Here is a 14,418-nt window from a genome sequence, read left to right as displayed (position 1 = left end):
CTCTGGAGGGTGCGCACTCCGGCCCTGCACAGCTCACACAGCGCGCGAGTGAAGTGCACAAGCAGTGATTCGGGACTGAGCCGCTGTGTGTGTGATCCCAGCGCATATCACTTACCACTTGCAAGTGGAAGGATGGCAAGCCTAAAGACAATCATAACTACACAATGGGCAGTATTTGCATCAGTATTTGCAGTATTTTCATACTTTTATACTCTTTAATGAAAGGTGATACCAGGCGGAAGTCCGCGCCGTTTTTCAGCAGTCGCGTCACATGACCAACGCCAGCGAATCAGGAAGGTGGATGTCACAGTGACGTTGTCCAATGACGACGCCAGCTAGAGCTCAGCACAGCGTATCCGCGTATTCTCAATGTTTACACAGCACCGGAGCCGACACGATCTGGATTGAATACGTGGACGCTGGCGGATTCCCGTTTCCTGGCGTTTTAATGTAAACGGACAGTGCATCCGCGAAGAAAACGAGACAGATACGGTCTAATGTAAACTTGGCCTAACGTTTCAAGTGAAGTAGCCTAAATGAAATGAATCACCTCACGTTTACAAATTTGTTTCATCAGGGCTACCTTGCCTGTGTTTCAGAGAGCATGGACCTTCTCAACTCCTTTCCAAAAAAAAGAAAAAAAGAAAACTTTCCCTGAAACTCAACACGGGCCTTCCGGCCTCAGCTGCCTGTGAGCGCCTTTTCAGCTCGGCTGGTTTATTGTTTACTGCAAAGAGAGCACGGATTAGTGCAACAAACTTTGAGAATCAGCTCCTGCTGAAACTCAACAAGAGCTTTTCGGTTTAATGTTTTAGTATTCAGTGGGCAGAGTGGGCAGGGCACTTTATTTCATTTCTTTTATCAGCAGTCAGTGTGTTCATTTTTCAATTAAGACAATTGATGACATAAGACATTTATGTTTGCTATAGAAAGAAAAAGAGAGCACAGTTTGTTAATAAGGAATTGCTCAACATTTTCACTGTCTCGGATACTTTGCTTGATTTTGGTTTCATTTTCTTTTTTTATTGTGGTGTTTGAGTTGGACCATACAATTCAGAATTTGGCACTTTGCTTAAAAATCTTTTATGGGGTGGTCTCAAAATAGTTTGCACATTACCTCTCGACAGGTTGTAAACATTACGCAGTTAATTTGTCAATTATATTTTCTATATAAGGAAGAGCACAGTGTTACTAAGGAATCGCTTAGCTGTCTTTAAATCGTGAGAGCCCAGGACACTTTGAGTTTGGTTGGTTTACGTTTCATGTGTGTCATTTAGTAAGTCTGCTTTAGTGGCTTTAATAGCTGGCGTTTGTCAGTAAAGAAAAAAAAATGGATGATAGAATTTACAAGTTATGCCACTTGTACTTGAAAATGTTTTATGGGGTAGTCCAAACAAAGCTTTATACATTATACTGCCTGAAAGGTTATTATGTGGACTAATAGTTCATTAAAAACAATTTGATTTATGACTTGTCCTTTCTTTTTTTTACATCAAATAATTGAAAGTAACTAAGTAACTTTTACTCAGGGCCCGTTTACACGAGGACGCTGTCGGGTAAAAACGACTAAATATTTTATCGGAAGTGCCTTTCGTCTACACGGGGACGGCGTTTCCGAGGCTGAAAAACGGAAAAAATTGAAAATGCCTTCCAGAGTGGATAAGTTAAAAACAGCCCCCGTTGCATATCCGTCTAAACTACCCAATACGCGAAACTCTGCTCGGATCTGCTCACGTCGGGTACGTGTTTACGTCATACATATGTCATATGCTGTACATGCCAGCCCGGGAAGTAAGAAAGTAAGTAAAAAAGTAAGCGCATGTCTGATTACATCGATCCAACGGACCTTCAAGCTGCTCTGGCAGCTTTAATAAACGTCCAGGAGTCCTTCGAACATCTATACCGAATCTGCACATATACCGTTAATGAACAGAGGCGGGTATAGGATGCTCTTACTTTTTTACTTACTTTCTTACTTACCATAGCCAGAGTAGTCAAAGTTTTCGCGGCGCAGATGTGCAGATCAGACAAGACGGAAGACGTTGCGCATGCGTGCAGACATAGCGGAGGTCTTTCACAGCACCACCTAGCCGCCTGGCACGCACATCCAATTGAATTCCACACATTTATGCGTCACCGTATAGACACAGATTTCCTCCTTGAAAACGGTCGTGTAGACGCGGAAAAAAGTGAGAACGAAAACGGACTTTTGCGTTTTTGTTTCAGACCGTCCCCGTGTAAAGTGGGCCTTAAAGTACATTTTAAATTGAGTACTTTTCTACTTTTACTCAAGTAGATTTTTAGACGGGTACTTTTACTCGAGTAGATTTTTAGATGGGTACTTTTACTCGAGTAGATTTTTAGACGGGTACTTTTACTCGAGTAGATTTTTAGATGGGTACTTTTACTCGAGTAGATTTTTAGATGGGTACTTTTACTCTTACTCGAGTAGATTTTTTAGATGGGTACTTTTACTTGAGTAGAATTTAAGCAAAGTAAAGATACTTTTACTTAATTACAATTTTTCAGTACTTTTTCCACCTCTGCTCAATACAACGGAGATAGAGTCCAAATGAAATGAATTAAAAAAAAAAAAAAAGTTGTTCACTTAATGCCCAAAGTAAAGCAATGGAGCAAAATTTGTTCAGCCTGATAATCACATGTTTACACAATAACTGTCACAATCACTGTTTACACAAGAACCGAAACAAAAGTCTGTTTTTCCGTTGGTGTATTTCTGACGTTTCAGTCTCTATGGATACAGTCAACACATTTTGATTTCATAAGCAACACAATTTCCAGAACAGAGCTGTCCTGGCATGCTCAGGATTTGTTACCTGCTGACAGGCCCAAGGTCACAGATCTCTGCATTAAGCAGTGGTACAAAGGATGCTGAGCAAAATGGGCAGGTGGAGTTAAGATTGGAGTCATCGGATGTCCAGCCTGCCATGATCTCCTCATCATACACCAACGAGTTACAGCTCCGGCAAAGAGTACAGCTCGACATCGACACCTGGGCAAGAACAGCAGCTTTACATCCCCTATTTCCACAAACCACCATGATTCTGAATCTTTTTTATTGTTTAGAATATGAACTTTTTTTCCCTCAATTCAATTCACATACATGTCTTTTAATGGCAAAATGTTTTTTGTAGGAACTATAACACGGTGACAGCTGAGGTTACGTCAATTCCAGATGAGTCAGAAGTTTCACAAGAAAACCAAGTATAAAGGGTGGGGGGTGGGGGGAGGAAGAGAAAAAAGGGAAGTTCTGTATAAAATCTAGGGAGTTTCTCTTGTGTGAAATTACCTCAAGCCCCACCCCTTCCTGTGAAGAATCCCATGACTTCCTGAGTGAAAAACCAGAATTTGGAGGGTCTGTCAGGTCAATGTCACTACCTACAGACAATGAGCTCTGGAAAAAAGCAAAACGCAAACGACAGTCAGTATTTCTACCTACTTATGTTACAAAGTCACTAAAACTTGATAAAGCCGGAACGTGTTGTACACTTGGTACTTCTACTAATGTAATCAAGCTATTTCTGACCTCTGAAGTGGCATTGGTGAGCCGCTCTCTGGCTTTCAGCAGCGTCTCGGCCACCTGCGATTTGCGAGACTGCCTCTGTTCAGATGATTTGCGTGACGGGCCGTTAGTAGCAGGCCGCCGTTCATCCACACTGGCTGCACGGCGTGATGAGTTCCGGTGACGCGTGGGTGTGAGAAGCTGCTGAAGTTTACCTGCCAGTCCACGATTCGGGGACAACACGTTATTGTAGTTCTCGTCTACTGCCTTGCGATTCAGGGTTTCCTGCTGTTCTGCAGGTCTAGTGGATTCAGAAACCAATTAAAAAAAGAGAAAAAAATCATCATGGTCTCATTAATGTTTAAAAAAAAAAAGGGGAAAAAAGTTCTTTGAACAGATTAAAAAACAAACAAACTATGAAATGTTTTAATGCAGAACACTAATATCTTAACAGTTTTTCTCCGGATCTGCATATACCTGCCATCTCTCTCAGTCGGCTGGCACCTGCAGTCTGTATCTGGCTCTGCACACTCCTTGTAAAAGGTGGACAAGCAGACATCACTCCGTCGCACTCTTACACAGTCATCAGAGGGAACTGGCGAGGGTGTAGCCATATCCCGCGGACTAATGGGAGGTTTGCGGGAGGCGGGGTCATCAGTGCTTTTGTTTTGCAGCATTGTTGTCCTAGCCATCTTTGATTCTGTGGAAAACAAAATCACATTGGTTTAATCAGATCTTAGTCCTACAGCTAGAGACAGTGTAAAAGCATTCTGCCTGTATTATTTACTGTAGAAATATTTCGGTCAAATAAAAATGCTCTTCATCCTCATCTCATCTCATCATCTCTAGCCGCTTTATCCTTCTACAGGGTCGCAGGCAAGCTGGAGCCTATCCCAGCTGACTACGGGCGAAAGGCGGGGTACACCCTGGACAAGTCACCAGGTCATCACAGGGCTGACACATAGACACAGACAACCATTCACACTCACATTCACACCTACGGTCAATTTAGAGTCACCAGTTAACCTAACCTGCATGTCTTTGGACTGTGGGGGAAACCGGAGCACCTGGAGGAAACCCACGCGGACACGGGGAGAACATGCAAACTCCACACAGAAAGGCCCTCGCCGGCCCCGGGGCTCGAACCCAGGACCTTCTTGCTGTGAGGCGACAGCGCTAACCACTACACCACCGTGCCGCCCGCTCTTCATCCTCTTTTTGCATATTACACGTCAGTGATTAGCATGTCTTGGTTTAAAATAATACCTGTATAATGCGTTTCAAAAGCATCAGGGATTACTCAGAAAATCCACAGCAAACTCAACACGGTTTAGTGATTTGCTAAGGGTATACTGCCACCCACAGCAATATCAATTTCAAACTATTTTTACAGCCATGTTTGTCTACATCTCTGGCAGCCAGTAAGTTAGAATTATGAAAGACAGTTTGAATGTAGTGTGATTGTGGTGATTTTGGCAGATAATACGTGCGGCTCGATCGGACTCGGTGTGCTATTACTTTGTACGTTATTCTGTGAAACTCTCTAGCGCCACCAACGGCTCAAAGTCTCAGGTACATTTCTGCTTGTAACTTTTGAACCGTTGGTCCGATTTTTGAAAACTTGGTATCCCTGGAATCCTTGGGCCAACACGAGTCCAGCGCACCCTATGACGTCATTTTCCGCCCGAATAGTTTTCCCGCCATTTTGAATTTTGTGAAAATCACTTAAAATGCTTCTCCTCCCTCAATTTTTGACCAATTTCTCCCAAACTTGGTACATGGCAGCTTTGGACTAAGCTGAACAAGAGACTTACCCGGTGTTTAGAGTTTCATACGCGTTTCGCCCTGGCAGCCAATCAAAATTGGCTGCGCAGACGCGAAACAGGAAGTGTGCTCATATCTCGGCCGCCCGTTGGCGTACCTTGACGAAACTTAGTGGCACTATGCCCCACCCCTCCACAGAGGCCCACAAAAACATTGGGACAAGTTGGCCGCTAGGGGGCGCTATACCTAGGGACAATGACTTTTGCCTCATATCTCATGCTGCCTTTTGGGTGGTGCTTTCACCTAGAGGCGTGGCTACGTGCACTGCATCACTCTTGCAATTTCCCCCAGGGGAACTGTCTTGTTATTATTAGGGTGTCTACAGGTTTGTCCAAGTTAAATTTAAGACTTTTTAAGACTTTTTCATAGCATGTTCCAAAAAAAATTAAGACCAAATCTAAAGTTATGCAAAAACGTACTCTTCTGGGAAAAAAAAACAAAAAAACAAAAAAAAACTATAGACCCCTTCGCAGTAAACGTCATTCATACGCAAGAGGAAATTGCGCGCGCAGCCTGGACCCAAAAAAGACTCAGCGACGGTAGAGACGAGAAGAAATATTTGGAAGAAATGCCTAGTAGTTGTGTTGTCGGGTGTCAGAATCGTAGCAGTGATGGGGTTAAAATGTACAGAATTCCAGCAGGATCTCACCCATTCCAAAAAAAATCGCCGACGTCTATGGCTACAAGCCATCAAATATGTAGACTGGGATGAAAGCACCATCAAAAATGCGCGGGTTTGCAGCGCCCACTTCATCACAGGTAAGATCAGGCTATTTATTAAATCTTTCTTTTTTATTCTTTCTAGTCTTCGTTTATTGATGTAGCAAAATACTTTGGTAACGTTTGTCTGATTAGCTGGGTCATAGTTACACAATGTAATGAATATTCAGAACACGTTCTGTACATGCCCGCACATAACATAATCATATGCGTCTAAAGACTTGTAGGCACGAAGTTTTTCGTGGGTGTACACTGAAGTCTTGTCAATAAGGTACGAGTATATATCTGGCCATTGTATACCAGGGAACTTGCTAATATCGTCCGTCCACTCTTTAATTAAATACGGATCCGGTAGGCGATGTCCACTTGTTAGAGTTAACTTATTTATGTAGCATTCTCGATCTTGTAACGACAATTGTTTTGCATAATCTGACAGCTCATAATGCCGGTCTATGGGCAGCGCCATTGTTTCTGAGTCCAGGCTGCGCGCGCATCCTGGCAACGGTCTGTTTGTTGACAAACATGCGAAGGGGTCTATATAATTTAATGTAACTTATTGTTCTTGTAAACATTCACCAGAAAACACTATTCTAGTAGAAGTACTTCATTTCTTTTCCTTGACAGGCATTCACACACTCAGAACACAATATAAGGATCGGATAAACTTGTAACTATGTGACAATCAGAATGCAGTCACAACCTTTGAATCCAATGTGAAAATGTGAATGAAGTCTCTCACACACAGAATCCAATGCAAGAGTTTTTTTTATTATTATTATTTTCTCTGCTTGGGGAGTCACGTTGTAAGCGGAATTGTTCAATTCCATCTTTGGTCAAACAACAATGCAGAAAACAACAGTTAAACAATGTGAATGCACGTACGCCTGAAACTTCGGCTCACTCACTTGAAAGGTATGCTCACTTGCACTTCTTAAAACACTTGGAACGATACCCACACACAAACAATACTATTCTCTCACATGCACGCAATAGAATATATTCTCTCTCTCTCTCACACACACAATATTCTCTTACATCTCGCAGATCTATCCTCTTCTCCACGACCGTTAGTGGTGGCAGCGCTGAAGTCGGATATTTGAGGCTGATGCTCGCGGCCTTTAGCAAAAGCAACGTGCCTGGCGCTCTTCATATGAGAGTCCACTGCTCTTATCCCCATTGTGCCCAACTTAAAAGTCTTACAGCATGCTACACAGTATACCTCGTTGGCATCTTTGGGTACAGCTTTCAGCCACCATGAGTATTTTGCATCTTGCAGCCAGTTATCATTAAATTTACATTTACCCATTGTGGCTCGGACTACCCTCCATCAACAGATCAGGCACTGAGTGGTTGTCAAGCACGCGTGTGTCTAGCAACCGGTGGATTCGGAGCCTGTGCGGTAGAATTGTGAGCATCAAAAACGATTAAACTTTTTCCCCATCCAAAGTGTACCACATTTTAACGATATGACTGAGTAAAATCTCCATAAATTTAAAGTGCCATTCCACCATTGGATGTATTCTTTGGCATAAAATACAATATATTTTATGACAACATGACTAGACAGAGAAATCTTTTAGCTTCAAAATGATACATCAAACATAATTTTTTGACAACGACAAGTATATTAATTTTGCGACCAAAGTCACCTACGCTTTTAATTTCCGCGCGGTAGTGAAACGTGATGTCATCGGCAGGTTCCCCTTCTTGTGTACCACGTGTCAGTCTATTTTTAGACCAGGAAACCCCCAAAGTGAGAGAGTCATTTCTCCTCGTATATGGGGGCCAAAAAAATTGCGAAAAATTTTGAGTTAATCTTTCAGTTAGCTAGATTTATTGGTATTAGCTAGATTTATTGGTATTATTTTTATCGCGTTCTATCCGCCATTGCTGATAATATGTGCCACGTCACACGTCACGTGGTACACAAGAAGGGGAACCTGCCGATGACATCACGCGCGGAAATTAAAAGGGTAGGTGACTTTGGTCGCAAAATTAATATACTTGTCGTTGTCAAAAAATTATGTTTGATATATCATTTTGAAGCTAAAAGATTTCTCTATCGAGTGATACCATTTATATATGTTGTCAAAATATATTGTATTTTATGCCAAAGAATACATCCAATGGTGGAATGGCACTTTAAGATTGAAAATTTAAGACCACGGGGTTTGAAATTTAAGACTATTTAAGACTTTTTAATGGCTTTATTTTAGGAAAATTAAATTTAAGACGTTTTAAGGACCTGCGGCCACCCTGTAGTTACATAATTGATGTAAAATTCGGTTGATTCTGATTTGACATAAATTTTTGCCATGTGCATGAGCACAAGGTGTATCCGGTGTGCTTTGTATCATTTAGCAATAGCAATCTGTATCTTTTTGTGAAGCTGAACAGTAAGCAGTAATATGAAAATAATTATCATTTGCTTGTCACTTACTGTCAGGTCGCATGCTGCTTAGACTGTTGCTCTTAGTGATGGGACCAGTCAGTGATTCATGGCTTGAACTTTCACTCAAACCACTCCAGCTGGTCTGGCGTACAAGAGTGGAGTGTGGGTGAAGATTACAGGTGGAGTTACCTACAATGCAAAAATAATTAGAAGCTCAGGTATGACCACAGCTACTCTACATTTAGTGGAGCTGAACTGTTCAAAGCGCACAAACCTTGCTTTGAGCTAACAGAGCCGCCCTTCTGCCTGTGTTTGATTGGTTGCCTAAACTGTGCCACGGCCAAAAGAACGTTGCGAAGCTTGGCCCATCGAAGGCGACCTCCCTGATTGGTGGATGGCCACTTACTCTCCAGCACAGCCTGTAAACACAAGAAAGGTGAAGAACTGTGAGGGAACACCTCACAGTAGTCGTACATTTGGGTAGCTGATCTCTCTTACTAAACATATTTAAACACCAATCCAGTCATAAACATCAAAGGTCACTGGAATGTCAGTGGTATCTTCGCCTTTTGGAAGACTAACCTTATTGTAGTACCCATATGTGATGGTGTTTGGAGTGATTCCTGCTTTCTTCATCTCCAGCAGGACCCTGACAGCAAGCACAGGCTGCCCGTACTGCCCACACAGCTGCATTAGGATCCTGTAGCACACCTGCAACACACACAGAACACTGCAAACGGTCAGTCAAAATGGACATAAAAAACTTACCACACTCCAGAGTCCCAGAGTTAAATCACCGGATGCTTGCAGAAATTACTGCACGTCGTGTCCATAAGAAATGGCTTATCAAAAACTATTACAAGACGAAACAGTGAAATGGCCAGGAGCTCACTTGTAAAGAAATGATAAGCCGCCCAACTCTAGTTGAAAATACACATCAAATGCTAAATACTGCAGAGAATGCATGATTAGCATGGGCAAAACTGTCAACACATTTCCCTGTACCTCATAAATATGAAGCTTCGCTCTGCTATTAAAGAGAATATGATAATGCATTAACCTGATTTTTGATGGCTTTTGCGACCATACGAAGGCCATACGAACGACATACATGTACCACCACAGGTCACTGTCACAAGACAATGTAGCAATTTATAAACGCGAAATACACGTTATTATACATACGGGACACTTTTTCCATGGAATAAAAACATATTCTATTCCCTTCTAGCGGATTTACTGATGGCATGCAATATTATCGTACTGATTATCCTCCATGTATTACGCCACAATGGCGAATGAGCGTACAATATTGTACGTTGTCAGGACAACATGACATCACATTTCGAAGCTGATGTGAAGATCCAATGACAAAACTTTTCTGCTGCACATGCGCATAATCATTTCTTTGTCGCCCGGGAAAGAGAGAAGATCCAGTGCTAGGTTTAAGCACTAAATAAATAAACTGAAAACTGAAACTAAAAGACCCGCTGAACACCCGAAAGGCTACCAAAACTTCATTATATATTCTTCACGCATATTTACAAGAGGAAAAACATACCAACAGACACTGAAAAACTGGAAGAGAGACACGTCGGAGATGTAAAACTTGCGCGGTAGCGAGTGACTGTGACAATTACACAAACATGGCCGCGAGGTTTGCTTCATTAAAAGCGGAAGATTTGTTTTGAAAGAGAAAAGATGCGCTGAACTCCCGAAAGGCTACCAAAATGTCACTGGATATTCTTCATGCATATTTACAAGAGAAAAACATACCAACAGACATCGAAAAACTGGAAGAGAGAGCAATAACGGAAATATTGTCAAAGTTCTACTTGGAGGTGAGGAAAAGTGATGGAGATTTGTACAAGAGGACTTCACTCAGCAAAGTCGTTTTGTTTTGAACAACTGCAATATAACAATTAACTACGACCAAAAGTAACTTTGAACTTCAACCGTCAACCTGTACATCGCTTGTATACAAGTTAGGTTGTTGTTCAGGCTTTCTGGACTTGTACCATTTTTATTGTTAGAACTTTGACTTTGTACATTGGATTGACAGAACACTGAATTACACTCGATCAGAATCAGCATTCAATATTGGTACGTTACCCCCCTGTTCTTAACTTTTTGCAAAATCTACAATTGGTTCCATTGAATATGTATGTAATAATAATAATAATAATAATAATATTGGCTGGCTTTTTTCGTGGCATATCAGATATATTCCATTCAGCTAGCATGATGGTGAACTTGTCTTCGACTCGTTTAATATCATGCTAGCTGAATGGAATATATCTGATATACAGTGGGGCAAAAAAGTATTTAGTCAGTCACCAATTGTGCAAGTTCTCCCACTTAAAAAGATGAGAGTGTCCTGTAATTTTCATCATAGGTATACCTCAACTATGAGAGACAAAATGAGAAAAAAAAAATCCAGAAAATCACATTGTCTGATTTTTAAAGAATTTATTTGCAAATTATGGTGGAAAAAAAGTATTTGGTCAATAACAAAAGTTCATCTCAATATTTTGTTATACACCCTTTGTTGGCAATGACAGAGGTCAAACATTTTCTGTAAGTCTTCACAAGGTTTTCACACACTGTTGCTGGTATTTTGGCCCATTCCTCCATGCAGATCTCCTCTAGAGCAGTGATGTTTTGGTGCTGTCGCTGGGCAACACGGACTTTCAACTCCCTCCAAAGATTTTCTATGGGGTTGAGATCTGGAGACTGGCTAGGCCACTCCAGGACTTTGAAATGCTTCTTACGAAGCCACTCCTTCGTTGCCCGCGCGGTGTGTTTGGGATCATTGTCATGCTGAAAGACCCAGCCACGTTTCATCTTCAATGCCCTTGCTGATGGAAGGAGGTTTTCACTCAAAATCTCACGATACATGGCCCCATTCATTCTTTCCTTTACACGGATCAGTCGTCCTGGTCCCTTTGCAGAAAAACAGCCCCAAAGCATGATGTTTCCACCCCCATGCTTCACAGTAGGTATGGTGTTCTTTGGATGCAACTCAGCATTCTTTCTCCTCCAAACACAACAAGTTGAGTTTTTACCAAAAAGTTCTATTTTGGTTTCATCTGACCATATGACATTCTCCCAATCCTCTTCTGGATCATCCAAATGCTCTCTAGCAAACTTCAGATGGGCCTGGACATGTACTGGCTTAAGCAGGGGGACACGTCTGGCACTGCAGGATTTGAGTCCCTGGCGGCGTAGTGTGTTACTGATGGTAGCCTTTGTTACTTTGGTCCCAGCTCTCTGCAGGTCATTCACTAGGTCCCCCCGTGTGGTTCTGGGATTTTTGCTCACCGTTCTTGTGATCATTTTGACCCCGCGGGGTGAGATCTTGCGTGGAGCCCCAGATCGAGGGAGATTATCAGTGGTCTTGTATGTCTTCCATTTTCTAATAATTGCTCCCACAGTTGATTTCTTCACACCAAGCTGCTTACCTATTGCAGATTCAGTCTTCCCAGCCTGGTGCAGGTCTACAATTTTGTTTCTGGTGTCCTTTGACAGCTCTTTGGTCTTGGCCATAGTGGAGTTTGGAGTGTGACTGTTTGAGGATGTGGACAGGTGTCTTTTATACTGATAGCGAGTTCAAACTGGTGCCATTAATACAGGTAACGAGTGGAGGACAGCGGAGCCTCTTGAAGTTGTTACAGGTCTGTGAGAGCCAGAAATCTTGCTTGTTTGTAGGTGACCAAATACTTATTTTACCGAGGAATTTACCAATTAATTCATTAAAAATCCTACAATGTGATTTCCTGGATTCTTTCCCCTCATTTTGTCTCTCATAGTTGAAGTGGACCTATGATGAAAATTACAGACCTCTCTCATCTTTTTAAGTGGGAGAACTTGCACAATTGGTGGCTGACTAAATACTTTTTTGCCCCACTGTACCATGAAAAAAGCCAGCCAATATTATTTAAATATTATTATTCTATTCAGGTTGATTTTGTGCCCTTGCAAATATTTTGCTCATACACTCATTGGGAGCTCCGCATTTAGGCCTATATATAAATATTAATGGAAGCCTGGGGTAGTCACTAGGGTGTCAACAGCATTTATGTAAAGCGCATTTTTACAGCCTGCTTTTATAAAGTCCTCAAACACATTTGCAATGCAAACACTAAATCCATAGATATCGTGGTTGTCTAAAATATTCACAGTTGTGTGCATGCAGAGAGGATTTAATACTGAAATCATGCACATTAGTATTCAGACCTCAGACGTACCTACAGGCTTGAGCGCTATTCAGAAGTTATGTGAGAGGTGCACACGTATGGAAGCAATTTTATGCCAAAATGTTCATACAATACTTTTGAAATATCAAACGAAAACGACAAATCAAAATACAAAAAAAGAACAAAGAGTCAATTTTTTTAGACTGGCAAACAAATTATTCGTGTATTCGTGCAAAATATCAGCCTATTACTCTTCAGAAACCTTTTATTTTTGTTCCGCGTCTTTCTCAGTTTTGCTTGACGTAATTTATTTTGGTTGCGATTCCAGCTTTCTCGTTTGCGCTCCCTGACTTTTTGCTTGCAGTTTTGGCACAAACTTCACGTGTGGGTGGGCTGTCCATTCTGGCGGACTGTTTGACGAGTGACAGATCCATTGACGGTAAACAAGGATCGAGTGGACTTCAGTGGCGACTATGATATTGAATTTACACTTTGTTGAATTAATTCAGTATCACTGAAGTCCACTCGATCCTTGTTTACCGTCAATGGATCTGTCACTCGTCAAACAGTCCGCCAGAATCCGAGTAGGGAATGGCTGAGCGTAGCTGTCAGTCAAATACAAGTTAGCCAATGGGAATGCATTCCTGGACAGCCCACCCACACGTGAAGTTTGTGCCAAAACTGCAAGCAAAAAGTCAGGGAGCGCAAACGAGAAGGCTGGAATCGCAACCAAAATAAATTACGTCAAGCAAAACTGAGAAAGACGCGGAACAAAAATAAAAGGTTTCTGAAGAGTAACAGACTGATATTTTGCACGATTACACGAATAATTTGTTTGCCAGTCTAAAAAAATTGACTTTTTGTTCTTTTTGTGTATTTTGATTTGTCATTTTTGTTTGATATTTCAAAAGTATTGTATGAACATTTTGGCACAAAATTGATTCCATACACACCCAGGGTGGAAGCTGAGTAAAACAGAGTGGTCTCCGAGTTATGAGCGATTCTGAACTTGTGTAAATATTAAGTCCAGCATGACCAATGGTTTAACCACAAGATGTCAGACTGAAATTTGTGTTTTGGGCTGTAAATACATTCCAAAATACTACAGAATGCTAGTTAAGGACAATATATAAATACATACAGTACCGGCATTTAGCAGACGCTCTTATCCAGAGCGACGTACAACAAGTGCTGAACTAGAGGTCTGCGCGGGACAGAATTTTCAGTCCCGCTCCCGCATTGTGCAGTCCCGCTCCCGCAAAGAATTATGATTTTCAGTCCCGCTCCCGCCTGCCATATTTTGTCCCGCTCCCGCCCGCAAATCCCGCATGATGCAGACGTTCGCGTTATTCTCACGAAAGTTCTTGTCATTGGCTTGGGGAATTAAACATGCTGAGCTTAACTGAGCTCTCCACTGACCGATCCTTCACCTAGCACACGTAGCAAGGGTGCACGTTGCCAGGTGGCATGCGCAGCTGAGGCTTTACAGAGATACCCAACACACCTACCAAAATCTACAGTGGATATTAAGAATATTGTACATTGCACATAGCTTATGTGTCACTCCTCACATTTACATTCTAGGAAATACAAGTAGGCCTATAAGAAATTAATATAATTTAAAGACACAGTGTGATGGTGCCCCGCCCCCTACTTTGAGTGGATTTGAGCATAAATATCTACAGCTCACGTTCAGGGGTGCGTTTCCCAAACAACCAACCAAGTTAGCATTAAACCAATATGGTACGATACAAGTTTGAACT

General features: G+C 41.8%; 1 protein-coding gene across 4 annotated transcripts in view; it reads right to left on the bottom strand.

Moving 5' to 3' along the window:
• Positions 1-14,418, bottom strand: part of LOC132886776 (DENN domain-containing protein 4B-like) — a 119,400-nt gene that overhangs the window by 10,976 nt on the left and 94,006 nt on the right. For all 4 annotated transcript variants that reach the window (XM_060921833.1, XM_060921836.1, XM_060921835.1 and 1 more), the window contains exons 17-23: positions 9,042-9,170; positions 8,734-8,878; positions 8,508-8,648; positions 4,001-4,223; positions 3,548-3,824; positions 3,311-3,415; positions 2,838-3,013 (exon numbers count right to left, since the gene is read on the bottom strand). In XM_060921833.1, coding sequence (XP_060777816.1) covers positions 2,838-3,013; positions 3,311-3,415; positions 3,548-3,824; positions 4,001-4,223; positions 8,508-8,648; positions 8,734-8,878; positions 9,042-9,170 — 1,196 coding nt within the window. The remainder of the gene's footprint in view (positions 1-2,837; positions 3,014-3,310; positions 3,416-3,547; positions 3,825-4,000; positions 4,224-8,507; positions 8,649-8,733; positions 8,879-9,041; positions 9,171-14,418) is intronic.

Source organism: Neoarius graeffei, chromosome 5 (assembly GCF_027579695.1).
Source record: "Neoarius graeffei isolate fNeoGra1 chromosome 5, fNeoGra1.pri, whole genome shotgun sequence".
In the NCBI taxonomy this organism is placed as follows: Eukaryota; Metazoa; Chordata; class Actinopteri; order Siluriformes; family Ariidae; genus Neoarius; species Neoarius graeffei.
This window is presented reverse-complemented; position numbering and strand designations above follow the sequence as displayed.